Here is a 22,947-nt window from a genome sequence, read left to right on the forward strand (position 1 = left end):
TAAGTTTCAGATGTATACAACATAGTGATTTACAATTTTTAAAGGTTATATTCCATTTATAGTTATTATAAAATACTGGCTATGTTCCCTGTGGTTGACCACCTTCATCCAACACCACCCTTCCTCACTGATCTCATGCCTCCTGCCCAATTCAGTTCTTCACTCTGATGTCCTCAAAATGGGATGTGATGTACCTTGCCCCTGCTAAAAATCTTCCAAAGCCTACCCCCACTCCAAATCTTCAGGATAAAGTCCAGATTTTTCAACAAGACTACTGTGAACTGGATCCCCCTCATCTCCTCTGCCTCACACTCAATGAATGACTGGCAGATCTCTGGACATACTATTAGCCTCCTCGCCTCTGAGACTCCACACAGGTTGTTGCCTCTTTCTTTGCCTTCTGCCCATCTTTGGGAAGGCTCAGGTGCTACCTTCTCTGAACTGGGTGCTTGTGTTGAATATCTTCTGTTTGTTCTTGCAGGTTCATCCCCGCCACAGCAGACAGATTCTGAGGTGGCTCCCACAATCTCTGCCCCTGTGTTCATGCCTTTGTGGAATCCCCTCTCCTTGACTGAGGGCAGGACCTGTGACTTGCTTTAACCAACACAACATGGCTAGGTAACAGAATATCACTTCCATGATTATGTTACATTAAATAAGACCACATCGTGCTAGCAGCTGTCATCTCCATTTCCGGCTCCGAAGAAGCTTCCATGACTCCTGCGAGGAAAGAAACTGCCAATAACCTGAGGGAGTTTGGAAGTACTAGATACTTCCCCAGATGAGGATGCAGCTCAGCTGACTCTGTGACTGCAGCCTTGTGAGACCCTAAGCAGAACACTCAGCCAAGGTACATCTCGACTCCTGACCCAAAGGAGATGTGAGATCATGTGTGCTGTTTTGAGCTACTAAGTTTGTGGTAATTTGTTATGCAGCAATAGAAAACCAACACACCCACCTTACTCTCTGCCCTGTAAGGCTGACCTGTGTGGGGCTCCTGAGCTATCCGGCTTCCAACTGGGTTCAGCCAGTGGAAGCTCTAACAGGAAATCCGAGGGAGGGAAAAGAGAGGCCAAGGTTCCCTCCCTGCGAGATTGCCTAAAGCTGGCCAGGTCCCTCAACTGAAGGTTACTGCTGAAGGTCACTGTACAACTCTTTCCTTCTAGGCTCTCAAATCTCACTCCTTCCTCTGGTCTCTTCAGTACTGGGAGAGTAGCAGCCAAGCTGACCACTAGACCTGCATCACTGCACTACCCTCTGTGGGCCCTTCCTTTATAAACAAACCCTCCCCCAGTTATCCTACTAGGAAGGTGCCAAACTCTTTCTTGCTGGGACCCTGAGCAATACAGGGCACCTACCACTCTTCCTTACCACTATGCAAACCTCCATCACAGGACCCTCCCTGCTGTATTGTAACTGCCTTCCTAGCTTGCCTACTAGGACTAGATTTGCCCCTTTTTTGCACCACCAGCGCCCAGCACAGTGACTGGCACAGAAGTGCTGGGTGAAGGCTTGCTGAACAAGGGAACAAGCATCAGCCCAATGAGATGGGAAACCTGCTGGGCAAAGACAGCTGGGACTAGGAAGCTCAGGCTGAGGGAGTAATGAATCCAAACTAGTACCACAATTTAGAGCTTCTCACACTGACTCTTGGGGTGCCTGACACTTTGATGAAGACTCTCGAACAAATATTTTAAAATTTACTGAGCCGTCTGTTTACACAATAAAGCAACTAGTATTTTCTTGGTTCACAAATGTGGGTAAATTCTTCATATAGGAATTTGTTTTCCCATTATGAAAGGAGTATAACTAACATCTATTATAAAAATAAGAAATCACATATGGTCCTTATGCAACCATTTCTTTCTTGCTGGACATGTGAGTGCTTCCAAAGCTGCACTCTTTTGTGCTTTGGCAAACAACTTTATGCCTATCAGTTTTTCCCCCAAATAACCCATATTTGGAGAAATAATAAGAGATTATTTCCCTGGGTTTAGGAGTCCTAGAATAAGAGATTTTAAAAGGTAGTTTGTGAGCACTTAGGAAAGGTGGCGTTACTACTAGGAACCACCAGCTCTGTGTGTGTGTGTGTAAAACCAAGACTGTAACGTGGTATCATTTGTGGTTAACTTCATCCCCAAAATGGTAGGTCAGGGAAATAAGGCAGACCACAGGTGTCAGACAGCATTTCTGATACTGACCTGCCTTTGCACTCCACTCTCAGGTCCCACCAAACCCACATCATTATCAATCCTGTGCTGTGACCCCCAGCCAACTTTCATTCCCCAAACACATACCCCACCCCATGCCATGACTGCTGCTGACCCCTCAGCCTGGAAGGCCCTTCCAGCTCTATCTCCTCCAGTCCTCCAGTCAAAGCCCTTCTCAAATCACATTACTATGTCTTTGAGGGATATTATGTTTTTTTCCCACCCCATGTTCTCTCAAAATACTGTTTTATCTCTAATACACGACTTCTGGTAGTCTCCTTTAAGTTTTAAGCAGGGATTTCTTACATTATACTGCTGACTCTTGCCATTTCCCACTTCTCTGCAGTCCTCCAAAGTGACAAACACTGAACACAGAATAATGCTGGGCACTTAGTAGGTGCTCAATAGATACCGATTGACTGATTATTGGTGACATGCATATACTGAGACTAAACAAATATTTACTAACTAGACTAAATCTGAGAAAAGAGGCAGTTTTACAGGATATAGAACACTGGGTAAAGGGTAAGGAAGAAATGCCAGCCCAGGGTCATGAGCTGAAGGGCTCAGGCAGAGGGGGTGAGCCTGCCAATGGCACAAGGAAGCTGGGAAGTGAGGAAGGGAGACACCAGAGAGTCTTAGTCTTGGGCTCCTTGAGCACTTTGGAGGACTTAGGGCAGAAACTACATAAAATAACACCAGCCTAGGGTCCCGATAAGACGCTAGAGAAGAGTCCAGTGACATAGGCAAGAACACAGGCAGTGGAGGTCACGTGAGCTGACACAAAGCCCAGATCCACCACTTTCTCACTGACACATGGGCAAGTTAATTTCCATGTGCCCTGGGGTTTACTTATCTGTTAAACTGGGATAAGAACATTTGCTTCAGAGGGCAGTTGGGAGGCTTTTAGCAGATGGCACAGTGTCCAACACCCAGCAAATATATTCTACTCACACATGGAAGCTAGTATCCATCTTTCCTTTGCTTAGTGCTCAGTAGAAGCAGTCCCTGCTCATCATTTCTCCCTGAGAACATCAGCAGATGCCTCTAGCTTCCCCACCTTCTAGACTGTGCAGCTTAATCAGCTCCTCCTTCAACAGCTGCCTGGATCTTCCAGCTTTGCTCAAGTTCCTGACCTTGGATCCCTCAAACCAGGCCCAAGATTCTTCCTGACTGCTTCTTTGTTTTGAGTGACAGCCATTACAACAGAATTCGGTAAACAATTATGAAGTAAACATTTGCAAAGATGATGTTTTTATTTTGAACTACTGACAATTACCAATACTTTGTGAGTGGTTTTGAAATGGTGTTTGGTGACTACACAAGCACTATACTAGGTAATAAAATTCTGTAAAAGTCTTTCAAAATATGTTTATATAGTAATATTCCGACACAACTAAGATTTTTTAAAAACTTCCAGGGATATGATATGATATTATATTGATTTTGCATAATCTGAAAGAAAGGGAGGGAGGGAGGGAGGGAGGAAGGAAGAAAGGAAAAAAGTATCAGTCGAGACTGCACCCTCATGCCAAGCTGGGACTCTGATAAGGCTACAGTGCAGGGCAGCCACCTTTGAGTTTTAACTCTAAGTAGTAGACGCTCTCTCTGCTACACGCCATCCAACCAGACTTGTGGAATGCATTTGCCTCACTCAAGTAGATGTTTCCTGAGATCCCTTGCTGGGAGCCAAGGATCATGTTCCCATAGCATTCCTCAAGTTTAAAAACAGTAGCTCCCAGGACTGATTCGGCTGAGAACCCAGCTAAACAAACTACCTGGCTCCCAACACTTAGGGTGGCTTAACTCTATCCTGGGTTTTCAGTGAACAAAGAACTTCCCAGACTAAGAACTGAATCTAAGAAAAGCACCAAGCCAAGAGCACCAGACCCTTCCTCTGCAGGGTGGAGAAAACTGACAGCTCACCCTCCCCTAGTGGAAGCCATACCTTCTTCCCTCCACTTCCAATCACCATGAAAGGTCAGTCCCCAGGGAGATTCCAAACCCACCTGGTGCTTTATAGGAATTCTGGGCCAGAGACTAATGCTTGGGTTTCTTGGCATCATTATGACAGTGCCCATTCTTGGCTTTGGGCTAAAGCAACTTCTATACAAAGATATTTTTTTAAAATTTAAAAAAAGACAAGCTAGGCCAATGGCGGCAAGATCACAGTCTAATTTGGGAAGCGAGGTGCCGTCTGCACACAAGTGTAGAGCCTGGGGGCTTCTTGCAGACCCAGGAGCCAGGGCATTCTGCCCAAGGGCCTTTTGTCCACCCACTAGCCCCTAAGACTCTGGGAAGCCAGCCACCCCAGATGAGACATCTAAAAGAGGGTAATGGGAAGAAACAAATCTTTTCAGTATCTCAGTTCCCCAAGAGCAAGGACTGTACTTATTGTGTGTTCTGTACATGGGCACATCATGTCACAGCTGAGCAAATGCTAAATGGTAATAATATTCCCATTGCCATCCAAAGAGATAATCAGGCCGAAACATTCAACGACAAGCAAGATAAGACAGTATTAAAAAGCAATGAGCTTTCTTCTCAGTCACTATCAAAGTCAGACTCAAATATCTTAATGGCATTTCCTTTGAGCCACTTTTGCTGCTGTTTCCTTTTTAGGGAAATAAAACCATCACTCAACTCTGTTCTCTTGCTTTCACACCAGTGCTGAGTTCCCACGTTGCTGGAAAAGTTTCCTAAAACCCCACTCCTGGGGTTTTACATCATCCCTTTGCTTCAATCATCAGTCAACAAATAACAGATAATTTGCTGAATGTCATTTTCTTTGCATGGCCTTCATACCCTCCAACCTCATCTTGTCCACTATCCTCCTCTTACCAAGCCCCAAGCATACTGGCCTTCTTTCTGGTCTCTGAACACCTCAAGGTCCTTCCCAGCTCAGGACCTTTGAATTAGCAATTTTCACGGCCTACAATCTTCACATGGTTGAGTGCCCAGAGCATTGCACAACTCCAGGGAGCACCAACTGCACAGAATTATATGAATGGTGCCCCTAGAGTTGCACTATGTGACAGTCTTGGCTGCCACTTTGTCAATGAGGTCTCAGTGCAAATGTTGTATCTTCAAGGAAGCGATCACTGATCACCTACCTTCGCCCCCTGCTTCTACCTGGGTATCTCCAGCACATCATCTCTGCTTTATTTTCAACGCAGTATCTGCACTATCTGAAACTGTATTTATTTTCTACGTGTTTTTTCAATTAAAATGTAAAATCCATGAGAGTAGAAACCTTGCCTGTCTTACTCCCATGATGCCCCTAGCATTTAACAGGTGATGTGCACTAAACACTTAAGGAAATCAATTAAGGGCTTATCATGTACTGTGCCAGGTGCTGGGGGTTCTCCCCGACCCCAATAAAGCAAGGTTCAGGCTTTTTTTTTTTAGTTCAGGCATTTTTACCAAAATCACACACCTCGTCCCAGAGAAAGGCTCTGATTCTAATAAAAATGCCCGTGGAATATCAAACCTTTTATGGGTATGAGGGTCCAAACTGAAGAAATCCCCCTGAATAAGCTAAATGCTCAGACCTGGTCCTGGGCCAGAAGAATTCTTTGCCTCTGCTGTGCGAATGCTTTTCCAACAGCTGGAGAAACCCCAAGTAAGGGCTGTCTCCAGCTTTTTCATTCATTCAAAAATATTTGTTGATCCAGTGGGGAAACATCAACGCATAAAGCAGATATACATCCTTACCCTCAGGGAGCTTACATTCTAGTGGGAAGGAGGGGAGACAATAAATAAGTTAGGTAAATAAGTAAAATAAGTTAAATGGCGATAAGTGCTTTAAAGAAAAATTAAGCAGGAAAGGGGGATAGTGCTTCGGGGAGGGGGTTCAGGGTTCCTATTTTAAATAAGGAGGTCAGATATTTGAGGAAAGATCAAGGGAGGTGAGGGAATAAAGCATGGAGCTATCTGAGGACAGGGCTTTATAGGCATGGAGAGAGCAGTACAAAGGCCCTGAGGCAGGAGAGAGCTTCGCACTTTGGAGGAAAGGGGCCTAGAGTGGGTGAAGCAAGTGAGGAAGGAGGAGAGCAGCAGGGGATGAGGTGGAGTGAAGAATCTTGGACGCAGTGGCCTTTGCCTTTTACTCAAGTGAGACGGGAAGCCACTGGACAGTTCTGGGCAGAGGAGTGACATGGTGTGGACACTGCCCCCAGCCACGGAGCTAGCATAGAACTAAGAGATCCATGTCAGCAATGCTCCTGCAAAGCTCCAACTCCAAAGACTCCCTGCTCAGCTACTGCCTTCCTTCTGGGCCTTTTCTCTGTGCAAAACCCCTGGCTACAGGAATGAAAAATTGCCAGACTGGCTCCAGGAGGGCGAGAATCCAGCATGTCTGCAACCTGATATATTGAAAAAGCTAGAACGGGAGGAAGAAAGGGCTAGGGCCAGCCACGGCGTTGTCTGTAGGATTTCACTACGTTTTTTCCCTCTAACCAATCAAGCTTTTCAGAAGCATTTAGGAGTCAAATCCATCACAGGCCAAAAGTGCAGCCAGCCAGCTTGACCCTCTGGGACTGGGAGCCTGGGCCAGGCCCCATTCTCTGGTAGTTACCTCTCCCCACGGGCCTGGCTCCTGAGATCCTGAGCTCATGCTGAAAGGCCTGAGATCAGAGTAAGGGAAACTGGTAGTCAGGGGCAGGGCTCCAAGTGCCTCCAGGCATCACATGGAGGTCAGCACTGGAAAAACAAAAACATCTCCTTGGTTGGCTTTATTGTGGCAAAGCTGGTTCTATGACTCGGGACTCAAGAAGCCTGAATAACATGAGAGGGAGTCAGAAGGTAAAGGATCTTTGAAGACCACTACCTTATACTAACCTGCTAGTAAAGGGCCTGGAGTCCAGTGAACCACACCCCTCTGAGCAGCTGCTACGAACCCATGTTCTCCCTGACAAATGGGCAATTGGCCCAGCCTCAAACATAGGCCTGGCCTTGTTTCTGAGCCCCAGGACTCCTGCTCGAAAAGAGCCCCAAACTAGGCCTCAAGGTACAGACTGCAGAAAAGGAGGCAGGGAGGTTCCACTTGACACCCACGGCTCCCAGGCTGTATCAGGCCCACCTCCCCCCACTGTTTTTCAGCTCAAGGACACTTCAGCCAAAAGACTGGAGGCTCCATGAGGACAAGACCAGACAGGAGTATGTTTTTCATTACTACATACCTCATGCCCAGAACTGTCCTAACAAGGACCATCTCTGTAATGAATGAATGGCTGAACCTCCAAACAAAGAAGAGAAGGCAGTGATTAACACTGATGGGAACCAAGTGTGCCCGCCCATCACCTGTTAGATCCAGTGCCAGGAGAGCACAGCAGGCCTTTCTCCTAGATCCACTCATCAGGTCCTGCTGCAAACATAGAGTATTATTATATTGATTCTTATGTATGGTAGAGAGCCTCATAAGCCCTAAATGGTAACCCACTTATTTCAGGCAATTATCTGAAAAGGATCTTACCTATCTCTTCACATTTGTGCTTATCTTTGTGAACCTTCTGAATACCTTGGGTACAAGGAGCCTGGGGCACTTTGTAAGCCCAGTCTCAGTCTTCTGTATCCATACACCCAAGAAAGGGAGAGAAAAGGCGGCTCGTGGTGTTCACTTCCAGGTGAGAATGATCACCAAATCTAATAATTGATCAACTTTCTAAGGGGCAAACAACAACATGAACAACACACATTCTCAGGACTACCACCACGCACAGTGATCTGTATTGACAGGATCGAGGTATTAGCTGAGAGGTGGGCGGCCAGCACAGTTGCTACATATACTACCTAAACTGCTCTTCATTTCTGTGAGAAGTCAAGCAGCAAAAGAAATGGATGTAGTTAATGCAACATAGCAAGGAGGAGGAGTCATCTTCCCAAGCAAAATTGCTGTTTTCAGAATTTGGAAATCCTAGCAGTCATGGGTCAGATGAATTTAGAAAATAGCATTAGCCAGGTACTAGGAAAGCCTTGGAAGATGTCAGTCCCAAACTGAGGGACTCACACAAGACAGAAGTGCTGCATACACTGGGCACAGCATCACTCACGTTGAACTGTTTACAGAAATCATCATGAGGACAGATACAGGATTGCAAACAGAAGGTGACAGGATTATGATTTTTTTTTCTTCCTTCTCTAATTCTAACATTTTTGGTTAAGTGGCTCAACTGTCTTTATAAATGAAAAAAACAAATTTGTAACTAAAAAGTGACAATAATGGATGGAAAAGGAAAAGTACACGCCAGGAAAGTTTTAGGTTTTAAAAAGTCTTCTTGATGCTGGTTCAACTAAAAGAGAGTCTGAGGTCTGGCTGGGGCCTCAAGGAGCCTGGTGTACTTATTTCTCATCTAAGGCAAGGTCAAGCTTGCCAGGATCTGCTGTGGATGAGTTTGCACACCAGTCTTTGTAGAGCCTGTCCTGGAGAGTAAATCAATCTTGAACCCTGGGGATTGAGGTTGTATGCTACCAGCCTACATATTACCAGCTACAGACCTTACGGAAGACACCATCATTAGGGAAAAGAAGGTAGAGAACAAAAGAGCCAGCCCCAGGTAAACCCACAGAGATGGAGGGGTTCAGATGTGGACCCAGTACCTACTCAGGGGAATTAATTCACTTAATGGCTTGAGAAGTGACCAAAAGGAAAATATGCCAGAAAACACTGTCTGAAGCCATGATGTGAGAAAAAGGTTTTTGTGGTCAGGGTTCGAGTCTGGAGTGGGAGGAGATAAGGAACAAAAACAAAAATACGTCACCATCACCAGAGAAGAGATACAGATGGCAGATAAGCATATGAAAAGATGCTCAACATCATATGTCATTAGGGAATTGCAAATTGATACAACAATGAGATACCACTCCATCCCTGACTGAATGGCTAAAATCCAAAAAACTGACAATACCAAATGCTGGTGAGGACACAGAATAAGAGAAATTCTTATTCATTTCTTATGGAAATGCAAAATGGCCACTTTGGAAGACAGTTTGGCAGTTTCTTACAAAGCTAAACATAGTCTTACCATATGATCCAGCAATTTTACCCAAATGAGTTGAAAACTTATGTCCGCAGAAAACCCACATATGAATGTTTATGGCAGCTTTATTCAAAATTGCCAAAAACTGGAAGCAATCAAGATGTCCTTCAATAAATGAATGGATAAACTATGGTACATACACACAATGGAATATATTCGGAGATAAAAGGAAATGAGCTATCAAGCCACAAAAAGACATGGAGGAAACTCAAATGCATATTGCTTAGTGAAAGAAGTCAATCCAAAAGGGCTATATACTGTATGACATTTCAGAAAAGGCAAAATTAAAGAGACAGTAAAATAATCAGTGGGTGCCAGGGGTTGGGAGGAGGGAGGAAAGGATAAAAAAGCAAAGCAGAGGGGAGGGTATAGCTCAAGTGGTAGAGCACATGCTTAGCATGCATGAGGTCCTCAGTTCAATCCCCAGTACCTCGATCAAAAATAAATAAACCTAATTACTTCCCCCTGTCAAAAAAACCCAAAAAACAAAAAACACAATAATAAAAGCAAAGCATAGGGCATTTTTAGGGCCGTGAAACTATTCTGTATGAAACTCTAACATTGGATGCAGGACATGCATCTGTCAAAACCCACGGAATTAAATAACACAAAAGTGAATCCTAGTGTAAACTAAGGGCATTAGCCAATAATAATGTATCAGTACTTGTTCATCAACTGTAACAAACAGACCACACTAATGCAAGACACTCATAACAAGGGAAACTATATGCAGAGGAGAGAAAGGGTGTGTAAGAATTCTTTGTACTATTTGTTCAATTTTCTGTAAACCTAAAACTGCTCTAAAATAGCCTGTTAATTTTAACAACCCATTACAGGAATTAAGGTTTTTTAAAAATGATATAGCAATCTGCATTGATATAAGGACAAGGGAAAAATATGTCCTCTGCAGGGGTGATTAGACATCTTTATATCAGAACAAAAATCCTTCCCAGATTGGCACTGCAGACACCTCAGCTAGATGGTGTGGGTACTCCCAGCTTTGAAGTGCTCCTCATTTCTATACCCCCTCCCCAGAGAGAATGATCAGATAGCCCACACATCCTGGGCAAGATATACTCTGGACTGTTGGAGTGCCAGGCACATCCCCGACCATACAGGAAGCATGACCATGTGAACCTGATATCCAAGTCAGAAATACCACCTTTGTGCTCTTAAGAGTGGCAGTATCTTGTAATAACCTTTAATGAAAAAGAATATGAAAATGAATATATTCATATATATGTATGACTGGTACATTATGCTGTACACCAGAAACTGACACATTATAACTGACTATACTGCAATTTAAAAATAAAAAAAGAATGGCAGATTTTCCTGGCAACTTATAAAATGACTATAGTAAGGCTACAGAAAGCTTGACTTGAAGACGACACAGGATCTTGTCACCCACCCTCCAGTTTCACCATCTTGCCATTACTCTTTCCTCTCTACAAAGTTGCTTCAACACCCAGCTCAACATTTCCCCTACAAACACTTCCTGCTTAACTATTCACACTTCATTAATCCAAGATACCTTTGAACTGAGGTGCATAATAGTAATAGAGGTCTGAGGGGGGCCTCCCACCACACTCCCTGCAGAGGTGGAGGAAGGGACTGCTGGAGCCAGACTGCCTGCGTTGATAGCCCAGCTCCAGGATCCACTGGCTGCGTGGGTAAGTTCCTTAACATCGCTATGCTTCAGTTTTCTTGTAAAAGAAGATTAATAATACCTACCCCATAGAGCTGTTATGAGGATTAAATGAGTTTCTGTAAAACATTCAGAATAGTGCCTTACACACAGTAAGAGCTACAAGTAGTTTGCAATTATTACTGTATGTTTTAAGTTTCTTGAAGCACTGAAGGCCACAGGGTGAGGGAAGACAGATGCAAAGCCACAGAAATCAGGCAAGGCCAAAAGCTGCTCCCAGCCCCAATTCTCACTGTTGTCTTCTTTCCCAGGGACTCTACCATCTCTTACCAAGCAGATCTTGGGTTTTTCAAGGACAGAAGCTAGGTATGACTTCTCATTGTCCCCCACCCCAACCTGAACACATCATCTTCTCCAATGTTCTGCCTGTACTGGGGACTCAATAGAGCTTTGCTGGTGGGGTGGGCTGCATGCCCAGTGCTCTGTTGGAGAGCTCAGCAGGCAGGTCAGCGAGCTGCTAGGGTACGTGCAGGGGCGAGGACACCATTCCCCTGGGGCTCCGTCCAGAAAAGACAAGACCACTCCACACCTCTTAGGACCAGACACCAGAACTGAGTGATTGAAATAGGAAATATAGCTGAGTGGGATACATCAGAGGCAGGACAGAGGAATGATTTTAGGAGCCAAAGGCCAAAGGCCTGAGTCAGGACCTCTGAGTCAGAATGCTGGGCAAGGGAGATGCTGGCAAACCCAGACCCAGAACATGGCAGGTATGAGGACAAGCATGCATGGGAAAAGCTGCAGCCCGGAAGGTGGAGTCTAAAAGGGTAGGCTCACAGGAAAGAATCCTGGGACTGAGAGGTCCAAACATGTCAAACCCATATAGGCTTCCAAGTCTGTGCCTCTCTCTGTAGGAAGAGGAGGAAATCTCCTAGTGCTGAATAGCCTGGCGCCACAGTGGCCTGGCAGTCACTCCTGAATAATCAGGCCTCTCGAACTTTTAAAAGTCAGTTTGACTGGGCCAGTTCAAGGAATCTCTTCCCATACTGCTGAAGAACTCTTTGAAATGGATAATATAGAATCTCTACCCCATGAAGGAAGAAATAATCCATGCTGCAGACAAAATGCTTTACAAAGGATGAAGCCACATACCCATCACAGATCTGCTAGGAACCCCACAATGCCTTAGGTCTTCCTGTGGTTACAAAAGAAAAGGAATTCTCAACGTTTCAAAATTCAGAGATCTGGGGCCTGAAATCCAGCCCAGAGCTGTGGTTTTTGTGTCAGGGAGAGCTCTAGCCCCACTGCAGGGCCAAGACCAAGGGCGCCCCACTCTTTCTAGGCAGATCCCTGCCTTCAGCAGACAGCACCACTGTTCCACAGTCATCCTGAAACTAAATACCTCTAAGATGAAAGACAAAGGAAGGGACCAAAGCTTCAAGGAGGCCTGCCTTCCAGTGAACCTACAAAGCACTCCTTCAGCCCGCTGTGCCCAGCCGGGGGGAAGGCTGGGACCTGCCATCTGTGGGTGGCTTAGCAAGCATTCCAATTGTCAGCCTCCTGAGAGCTTTGGGAAAAAAGGAAAGGCCCAACCAGAGGAGGGACCACACTCCTAGAACAGGTGTGCTATTGCCAAGGCAGGATCTCCACTGGAAACCCCAGGGGATGAAATGGCAAGTTAAAAAGCTCCTGCCAACCAAGCTTTGAGGAGGGAAAATTAGCATTTCCCAACTGCAGGGGACCAAGGCCATACAAAACAACAAGTGGAAAAGTTAATCTGTATCCAGTGTTGTAATATATAACTCATTTGGTGCAGAGCCCAGCTGGTAGAAGCCCAAAGGGGAAAGGAGGTTCTCTACCCGATCCAGTGGAGGCAGCCATGGAAAACCAGTCACCAGCAGTTTCAGCCCCCAAGGGGGCAAGAATAACTCCATGCTCCAGGGACATACCTGCCAAGAAGACAGTGTTTGTGGGGCAGAGCCCAGATCGACTGTGGATGTAGAGGTGAGGTGTGGGCTCTACCCCATGGAGCTGCCAGCCTTCAGGCCAACACCACACAAGGCAGTCTTTGGAACCAGCCTGGCGCACACAGCAGATGACCCACCCAGTGGAATTCCACCAGGGAAGTGTGCCTGAGATCACAAACTCACTCTGCAACTAGCCAGCCTCCTGTGCCTTGGTTAGGCCCCCTGTAGTTTGAGTCCAGCCAGGGCTGCTGGCAGGACCAGGATCAGCCAGAAATCCTCATGAGAGTGGTGCTGAAGCCACTTCTTCCACAGCCCCACAAATCCCCACATTCCAGTCCACAGCTGCCTGGCCACAAAGGGAAGGGTCAGAGCTGCAGGCTTCCGACAAGCACTTGGCAGCTGAAGCCCAGCTGTCTCACACCTCCCAAGCCCAGCGGAGGAACTCAAGGACAGTCTCTGCCGCTGAAGTCATTTGGGGGTGGCCTTAGGGTTCCTAGAAAAGCAGGCTGATCTCCCCTGTGGCTGCCCCGAGCTGGAACTTGTTCCATCTCTCCAACTTTAGAAACAGCCTCTTAAGAACCTTATAATCCAAACAAGTGCTCTCTTGTCCTGTTTCCTTTAGTGAACACGAACAGGGAAAGAACCAGGGCTCATCCAATCAACTTGCTCATCAGCCCTCTCAGGGCTACCAGGGTAGGGCCCCGCTCCTGCCCGCTGAAGCAAGCCTGCCGGGAGCAAGGAGAAATGCAGGGGACCCCTGGCTTCTACTTGCCCCTGTTCTCAAGAAGCTGTGAGGAGAAGGAAGAAGAAAAGATCTTAGTGGGAAGAGGTACACAGTAGGCATTTAATAAATCAACAGACTGATTAAAATGGAAAGGCAACACAGCACAATAGCTAAGAACACAGGCTTTGGGGTCATTAGGCCTGACTGCTAATTTACCACCTATGTGGTAAGTTCTTTGAGCCTGAATCCCTGTATCTATAAGCATGAGATGATGAGTTCCCTATGTCACAGAATTACTATGAGAATAATATAAAATGATAATTTCATAGAACTTAGCACTAACGTAGAATACAGTAAAAAACTAAAATAAAATTGCTTATATTATTACCTTAAAGAAAAACAATGCTCCATACATTCCTTTCTCCCCAGTCAGGACAAAGAACATACAACATTTTAGATGTTAGGAGACCCTGATGCTCTCCTTAATTTGCTATATGGCTTTTGGCAGCTACTGTACTTTCTCAACTGCAATTAAGGGAGGTAGACTAGATCAGTGTTTCCTATTTATTTGTGACTATGAATCATACTTTCAAAATAAAGTTCTCTTTTCAACTCTCTTCCAATTTTTCTCATCATATTTAGAGTTGGGCTCTATTTGGTGTTAGCATGTCTTTTAAACACCTCACTCACACTTGCTTATCTCTTGAACAAAGAGAAAGCTGGCCTCAGGCTTAGAATCTTCTGTGACAGGCCATAGTATTAAAGCTGGAATTTAATAACGTTGCTTTGTAATCACTGTGTTTACTTCCATAATTATCTTTAAATTACAGCAAGTGATACTGGTTTCTAGATATGGTAGCAATTTAACTTTTAAAAATACATTATATCAGCCCTTAAAAGGGAGGCTAAAGAGAACATAAATTAGATAATACACTACAGGTGGCAACAAATTATGAAGGTGGCACTAGAAGTTTTGGAAATACTGGGCTAGAAGATTCTGAAAGCTCCTCTCAGTTCCAAAAGTGAATGTTTGTTCTTTTGATAACTATGTAAGTTTAAAAAGCTAAAGCTCTAAACGTTCTTAGAAACAATGAACAGTACATATATGTAAGTTTTTAAAAATATGTGCAGTATATTGTGTATATGTATTTACATGCAACACATTGTATACGTGCAGTCAAACTGTAACAATTATACCTAATAAAATTGAAAAATGAAAAAATAAAAGTGAACATTTATGCTGTAGAGTGTCAGGCTGCAGATCTCACTCTAGCCCCCTTCCTGCAAGGTTCCTCTCAAATTTCACTTCCTCCCTGGAACTTCTTTCAATCCAGCAGCCTAACTAAAAGGCACTTGCTTCACTGTGTTCCCAGATCATGTGCAACATCACGGGCTGTAGCATTTATTACTCAGTACTATAACCATCTATTTACATTTATTCTCCCCCTACAATGTGAGCTCCTTGAGACCGGAATTATGTCTTGGCCTCTTATCCCCAAGACATCTATTATAATATTCTGTATCCGGTACAGAATAGGTGCTTGATAAATGCTGAATAAATGAATCAATGCCCCTGCCCTCTTTTTTCACTGAATGAGAAGTCAAGAGGCAGTGGAAGAAGAATGTTGCCAGAGGTTCATTTGCCATAATTCCGATTCAAAACCTCTTAGTTCACTTAAGCTGGATAGTAGAACACTCACCTTTCTGAACTTAGCTTCAAACACTAAATTAAATGAGAATCCACGAGTCGGTTTTAAAGAGGGCTTGCCACATGAAATGCCTGGAAAAGCAAACTTTTCTTAAAGAAACTTACCAGGATCGAGAAGAGACCAGTCACACCAGCACAAGGCCAATTACAAAGGTACTTTTGACTTCTGCAACATAGACCAGAACTGGGTAAATATCCAAGAACATTCCTTCCATGTCCTTCTAGTGGCAGGATATAATACCAGAAAACACTAGGCTTGAGTAGTGAGGTGAAAACCCAAATGGAGGTCTCACTATTGTCATGAATGACATACGAATATCAAAGTGCTTTATCACATAGAAACAATACACATATGAGGGGGTACTACTAAATAAAGGCAGGCCCCCTTTCAAATTCAGAGGCTGCCTCTTCTGAAATATGGGGTTTTCTCAATTATGTTCTTCCTGTCATTTTGGGTCTTGGTCCCATATCCAATAAGCAAGTAGACTGTAAAGATCTTTAGGTCACATAGAAAACAGTATTCTTTTAACTGGAATAAAGCTGTCAACAAAAAGGTACAGGCTAGCTGCACTAAATGTCTTCTGCAGGTTCTTATTAAAAATATAAATTAAAGTCCAGCATAGTCCCTTTATTCCCCTCATCTGTTTGCTATTCTATCTCCATTATTAGTAATGTAATGCAAGGTCCTGATTCAGGGAAGATTGATTCCCCGTTCCCAAAGCCTTCTGCTGACATTGCAATGGATACATTTGGAAGGCTATAAAGGCAGGCCCAGGCATTGCTCCTGACACGTGATCAGTGAGGAGATGGGGCCTGGGCCTCCCGAGCTTAACAAGAGACGAGAAGAAGTTGGTTGGGCCTGTGATCAGAGAGGTGGTATAGCCCAGTGGTTAAGAGCTCAGACTTTGGATTCAGCTCAATTCAATCCAAGCTCTTTTATAGCCCAGATGTGTGATTTTAGGCAATTCATTTAACCCATCAAGGGACTCAGTTTCCTCATCTATAAAATGAAGATAACAAAAGAACTTGGGAAGATTATAAAGTTTTTAACATGATGATATGAAAGATAGTAAGAACTAAAAGAAGGCACAAAAAAAAAAAAAAAGAGAGAAAGAGAGAGACTATTATCTTCTTCATCATCATACCACCATCATCTCCAGAATCAGTTTCTTACACTGAGACAGGATAGCAAGATCCCTGCTACTTTTTCAATCTAAACATGCTAAGCAGCCACCACCAAGATACCAAAAAGATGGTGTAAGAGGCAAAAAAAGATAGTATGCAAAGCAAAAAACAGAAAAGAAACAGAAATAGAAATCAGCTCTTGATTAATTAGGCTAATGAGGGAGAAGGAAAACTACATTTAAATTGAAAAAAAGAAATCCTCCCTCAAAAATGTATAGATGGAAAAAGATGAATTTTTTAAAAATTATACATTAATTTAAAACTACTAGAGGATACAATTGTTTAAGAGGCAATAGAGTACAGTCATTATGAGATGGACTTTGGAGCCAGACTCCCTGCATTACAATCCTAGCTCTGCTGCTTCCAACCTGTGTGACCTTAAGCAAGTTATAGAATCTCTCTGTGTCTCAGTTTCTTCATCTATAAAACGGGGCAAATATTAGTACCTTACCAGTATTTTAGGGTTGTAGTGAAAATAAAATTATTTAATACATATACATATAAAGTGATTAGAAGAGTACCTGGCTCATTCATACCAGTACTTAATAAACGTCAGCTTTTACTATTATTATTGTTGCTGTTATTGTTTTAGCTGACTTAATACTAAGTTGATGATGCTTAATTTAATATTAAAATTTAAATTCAGTGATTATAGAGGGAAGTAGGGGAGGCAGGTAGCATTTAGAAGTGTACTGGGCAGCAAATGGAAGAAAGACTAGGATAAAAAAAAAATGTACTGTGGCCAATCTGAGAACAAATAACTGCAGGTTAAAGGGAAGTAGGTAAGATCGATAGAGGGACAGAGGTGGATATATTCATGACAAAGCAAGTAGAAGACAATGGTAATCATAGAATCTAGGTAGTGGTAAATAAGTGTTCACTGTGAAATTCAAATTTGCTTTACGTTTAAAATGTTTCATAATCAGTTAGAGGGGAAAGAGAAAGTAGATTTAGAGGCATCAACCCAAGTTCTGGGTCATAGCTATGCTGCTTGTCCTCTGAGCTCAAACACCAGAACAAGCTTGGAAAACCTCATGGTTTTGGAACTCTTGTTCAGCATTGACAATTTCCTGCACCAGATGAGCAGAGCTCAGGTGCTGACCTGGACGCCCTCGGCACAAGAAGATACAGGCAGAGGGCAGAAACCCAGAGGTTCCACGTGAAAAATGCCAATCTCAAGGGACTATGACATTATCAACCCTGCTCAGGAAAACCTCAGAAATAAGGCTCAAGGCAAAGGAGGAACGTGGGCAACTGGTACACACTCACTCGTGGACTCTGTTGTCACCATAAAGATCACTTAGGCCGAAGCTGATGTAGTGCCAGTGCTCGGGGATATTGGCAGAAGGGCTCCCCACGTTCCTATACATGCTAACATAGTCCAAGGGGTCTGGGCCACCCAACCTGCAAAAGACAAAACACAGCAGTGTCAATGTGAGCCTGAAAGCAGACAATGTGAAGCTAAGGGGCTCTGTCTTACAAACCTAAAGTCCCCATCCTGGAGGAACTTGGGGTAAAAGATAACTAAAGGGAGGCCACACCTCCCTGGGATAAGACCATAGGATGGGCAGCTGGAGGCAGCCCAATTCCACAAGCACAAGAGACTCCCTTCTCCCTTCCCCAACAGGCAGGACCTCTTTTAGAAATAAAACAGACTGGGAGGTTGCCCCTTTGGCTTCCTCCTGTTTAAAATTGCCAATCCCATTTGGGATTGGCAGGGATTATCTTTCTTCCATGGTGCCTGTAAACATGCCAAGCTTTAAGGCAAGAGGTACATCAGTCAATCAATTGAAATCTGTTGAAAGACCATCCTGAGCATCCCCATTGGGCATTGTTCCTGGGAGCAGAGGCTCAGCTTCACTCCTGCCTCTTAGATAGCTAATTCCTGAAAGACTATATTGTGCCCTATGTTAATTACAGTTTGTTCTAAATAGACCCAATGCCTCCAGACCCTGGCCCGCACCCCCGAGACCAAAGCTGGTCTTTTATCATGCAAGTGACAAAGGCCAAACTTAGGCTAGCTCAGCTCTGCACAGAGAACTGCAGCAGGAGCCAGGCTGAGCCCTGTGAGCTCTTGCATCTGGAAGATGATCCTGGGAGACTGCTGCCTCAAGGGTGGAGCTCAAACATTAAATGATTTGGGGCCTCTGAGGACCACAATAAATTTCCCCCATAATTCCAAAGAGAGGCAGCTGAGGAAGAGATTCAGTCATTATCTCACTCTGAGGATTTAATTCAATAAGGGATCCTTTTAGTAGAGTAATTAGTGCGCTTTTTAAAAAATCCTGCTTTTCTTCAGAATAGATAAGGAAACTTGGCAGACTCGGGAAATGGACTAAATGGAAACCATCGGTGGAAAGAAGTCTGCATGTAGCCCACAAACGCTGCATTTGAGCTGCCTTGGACATCTGATTGTTTCACAGACTGCAAAAACTTTGCCTGCCCCTGGGACACCAATGGGATACACTCTGCAATTGGGATCTGCTGAAGAAATGCTAACAACCAAATAAAAGACATGTTACATGTGATCCCAGCAAGCATGCCAGTACTATGCATTCAAACACTATTTAAAACCAGTAGGTCTGGTTTCATCCTATTTTGCCAGGATATTATTTGCCTTTGTAGGAATCTTTATTCTCTGCTAGGAAATGCTAAGTTATTTATAGGACTTGTAAGAAAGTTGCTACAAATAGCTTAGAATCTCAACTGAGTGGACTAGGAAAAGGGACAAATCTCCACATCTTTCCTTAACTCTGCTTTTGCCAAATCATTTGATTAATTCCACAACCATGTGAGTTTAGAAAAGTGTGTAGGGGGAAAAGAGGAAAGAAAGAGTGGTTACCCCTGGAAGGATCCTATGGATAGCTGCAGAACCCTGGAACAGATGGGAGTGACTACAGGCTCCACACCTGCTCCAGATCCCTGCTGCAGGTTCCCAGTCCTATACACCCTTCAGCCTAGGTCCATCCAGCAACAAGTCGCAAAACTGCTTCCACTCTCCATGCTCCATCTGCCACACCCCTGGCAGCCCTCTTTCTGGCCAAGTCTCCCAGAATTTATTGCACCCAGGAGAGGGGCTTTACCTTAAAATTCTAATTGCAGAGAATGACCAAGAGTCAGACAAAATTAACCTTGACTCCAAGCACAAGGTGTTCTGTTCTACTTACTCAGAGACCTGATGGGAAGCAGATGAGTATGTGGAAAATAATCCTATTTTGCACTTAGAAAAAGTTATCCCAGGACCCATAGCATCCCTCAACTTAAGTCCTTGAATACCTGACTTCACTCTACAGGGAAGCTGCAGGATGGGTGTGGCCCCAGGTCATTAGCTCAGCCTTTCTGCTTCAGCTCTCTGCTTGCTAAAGTCTCAGCCTTCAGCCAGGATGTTCCTGCTGGCCAGGGACCACTAGCCAAAAAGCCACACTTCTATCACAAGGAAAAGAATCCCAAGGTACCCTGGGCCTCAGCCAAACCAAGGCAGCCTCGGTCAGCCATGCTGCTATGAGAACTGAAGAGGACTTGTGGGATCCCAATTGTGAGCGTTATCAACTAATCACTTTCAAGATCTTAATTATACAACCCACTCAGAATCTTAGTAAGAACGAGTTGCTGAGCTGTTCCCACTCATACATTTCTTTATCCAGGCAGCATTTCCAATTCCATAAGGTGCTATAGAATCCCTTTTATGCATCATTAGATGCTGGACCATCTCTGAATATAAATCCTGGCCTGGTTAACAAGCTTGCAACAAAAGGAATAAAGAACCAGTTTTAGTCCTTCGCACGTGCCTCAATACTTTTCACACATCTCTATCCTTCATTGCCACTTGGGTGACATAATAACAGTTGCCCAAGTCTGGGCAGGGATTTCTCCTTACACTCCAATGAGGCCTGAACAAACAGCATGGCAGAGGCAGGTCCCCTTTTCTCATGACACAACCCAAGAGAGCTATCACTACACACGTTAAATACAGGGGGGCAATGAGAATGGGTGATTAAGTTATCAAGAGCCTCTTTTCACTTAGAAGCTCTCTTCAAAAACTCCTCTCAACCAAAGAACAGTGTCCCTGCCCGAGAGAACTATACTGCCAGCCACACCTCCTTTTGGCTACCAGACAGAGTCAGGCTGCTCCCACGGCTCTCCCTAAGGAGCAGGTGGCTGCTCCCCAGGCCCTCCACACTGCCTGCCCTTTCACATCCTCCCATGGACACAGGGAGCTGGCCTCAGCCCTATATAGCCTAGCTTCTGCCATCTCCAGAGGAAGTAAGACTTGTCAGAGAGGAGAAAGACAGCCTAAATGGGAAGGTAACCAGCAAAGACATCCACTCTATTCACTTCCCCCTTGGGGTCTACCTCCCCTTTGGCCACACCACAAGCAACTGCCCCAACAGTCTTTCAGGACTCTGTGAAGGGGCTCATCTAACACAGTGCCTGCATGAATGTGGTTCTGGATGGAGACAACTAGATCTCAGTCAACTTTTGGTCCAGAAAAACCATGAAGACAGTCTCTTTTCCAGAGTCCCCGTAACACCTGTTTTGCACAGAGGCAGCAGGAAGAGACAGGTTGCAAACAGGAATGGGAAACTAGAAAAGACCATTCCCACCGCAGGAGCAGTCCGTCAGTACACAGGTCTGATCTTAACAGAGCAACCTGAGAGTTACTCTCAGCTTCCCGGAGGAACTGTTGCCTAAATCTTGATGCTCGGGGCCAGAAGCCCCTCTTAACATCTCACTGTATTTCCTTCCTCCCTGTCCAAGCCCTAGGTCTTCATCATTTACTGCGGTCCTCTTCAACTCTGAGCCAAACCATGGATCTCCCTGACCCTGCCTGCCTCTGTTCTAGCCAGTGACCTAAAGCAAAGCAGCTGCAGAGCCAGGGGAAACTCTGTATGGAGAAACAGAACTGTGCAGAGTAAGCAGAAAGTTTATCAGGAAAAGTTGCTCTGCCAAACTTCAAATGCAAAAGCATTGCACTGATAAGATGTCTGAGCTCATTACGAAGATATCAAAGAGACCTCCTCACCCCTTCACAAGCACAACGCTCACAATTTGCTCCCCTCCTAACGCACAGACTCACCCCCGCCCCTACCCTAAGCAGTCTCGTGCCCTCTGAGCTCCTCCAGCCGCGCTGCTCTAAAGCCTTCTCAGATGCTCCCCAGGCCCCGCCTCGCCTCCCCCATCCCACTTCAGCCGCCCCCCCTTGGCTTCCCCTCGCCTACTAATGACCCCCTACAGGCGCCCCCTCCTTTCACCACGTTTACAGTTCCCTCTCTCCTACCGTTCCCCTCTCTGCTCCTACCCACACCCCCAATTCACTCTGTTCTCCTAATCCCAGTTAACCCTTCATCCTCCCCTCCCTCGTTAACCCTTCGCTACCCACAGGCTTCGTTAACCCCTTTGTCCCCATTCCTAACTTCAGCCTTAACTTCTTCCCTCGCAGCAGGAAGCCCTCCTTCCGAGTGCTTTAACCATTCTCCTTTCCCTTCCTCCTCCTCCTCAGCAAATTACTTCGCCGCCGGCGCTTTAACCCTTCTCAGCCCGCCCCTGTCCGTCCCCCCGCGGCCCAAGGCATACCAGTACTTGACGATAGCGGTAACCTGGAGCGGGTTCGGCTGGTCAGGGTAAAGGCGGCGGCACTCTCCGTAGATGGCGTGCAGTCCCGGGGGGAAGAGCGAGGCGAAGGCCGGAGGGGCAGTAGGGCCAGGGGCCGGGGGCGCGGCGGGGCCGGGGGCGCAGCTAGGCCGCAACTCCGCCATCGGGGCGCGAAGGGCGCTAGGGGGGCCGGGGAGGGCAGACGAGGGGAAGAGCACTGACGCGCCAGCAGGAGGACTCCCGGGTGCGACTCCCGGAGGCGATGGGGGCTGCAGCGAGGTCTAAGCTTCGCGCCTGCGCAAGGCGCACAGTCCGACCAGGCCGTCGCCGCGGCAGAGACGGCCAGAGGGTGCCTTGGGGGCCGCGGGGCGCTCTGGGGGGCGGGGCGCCTGCGAGCCCTATTCCGTCATCCATTGGCTAATGTCTGTGCCAGTCACATGCGGGGAAGGCGTGGTTTGACAATAGGTCCCGCCTCCCTCTCCCAGAGTTGGGGGCGTCCCAAGGCTCTTGGCCTCCCCCTAGTGTTAGGAGGAACCCAGGTTTAAATAGAGATGTTAGGGCATCGTCCGAGGTGCTAGGGTCCCACCAACGCACTGAGAAGTGCGCTGACAAATGGCTTGTCACTGTTCTGCTGACATGCTGCTAAGGATTTAATCATAAATCGGACAATGGATTGATTCGTTCTTCAGTGTAGCATTAGTTTGGTTTTTTTTTTTTGTTTCAGTAGATTATATGTTTCCTACCATCTTTGAATATCCATTGACCATATTGACTGACACTAACTCCTCCAAATTCAGGGATCATATGTTGAAAAACCTATTTTGGAGCTCTGTCAGAAAGTAACAAGACTTAGATAAACCAGGATCAATTAAATAT

The 22,947-nt window shown here is 45.4% G+C and overlaps 1 protein-coding gene across 4 annotated transcripts in view; it reads right to left on the reverse strand.

The window, feature by feature from the left end:
• Positions 1–22,457, reverse strand: part of SUFU (SUFU negative regulator of hedgehog signaling) — a 99,879-nt gene extending 77,422 nt beyond the window's left edge. For 2 of the 4 annotated variants that reach the window (XM_010970982.2, XM_074373707.1), the window contains exons 1-2: positions 22,054–22,454; positions 17,749–17,883 (exon numbers count right to left, since the gene is read on the reverse strand). In XM_010970982.2, the coding sequence (XP_010969284.2) occupies positions 17,749–17,883; positions 22,054–22,235 (317 nt within the window). In that variant the 5' untranslated portion in view covers positions 22,236–22,454. Of the gene's footprint in view, positions 1–17,748; positions 17,884–22,053 lie in introns of all 4 variants that reach the window. The other 2 variants (XR_012510147.1, XR_012510148.1) reach the window with 2 other exon arrangements.
• Positions 22,458–22,947: the final 490 nt, after the last annotated feature.

This window comes from Camelus bactrianus, chromosome 11 (assembly GCF_048773025.1).
Source record: "Camelus bactrianus isolate YW-2024 breed Bactrian camel chromosome 11, ASM4877302v1, whole genome shotgun sequence".
Taxonomy (NCBI): domain Eukaryota; kingdom Metazoa; phylum Chordata; class Mammalia; order Artiodactyla; family Camelidae; genus Camelus; species Camelus bactrianus.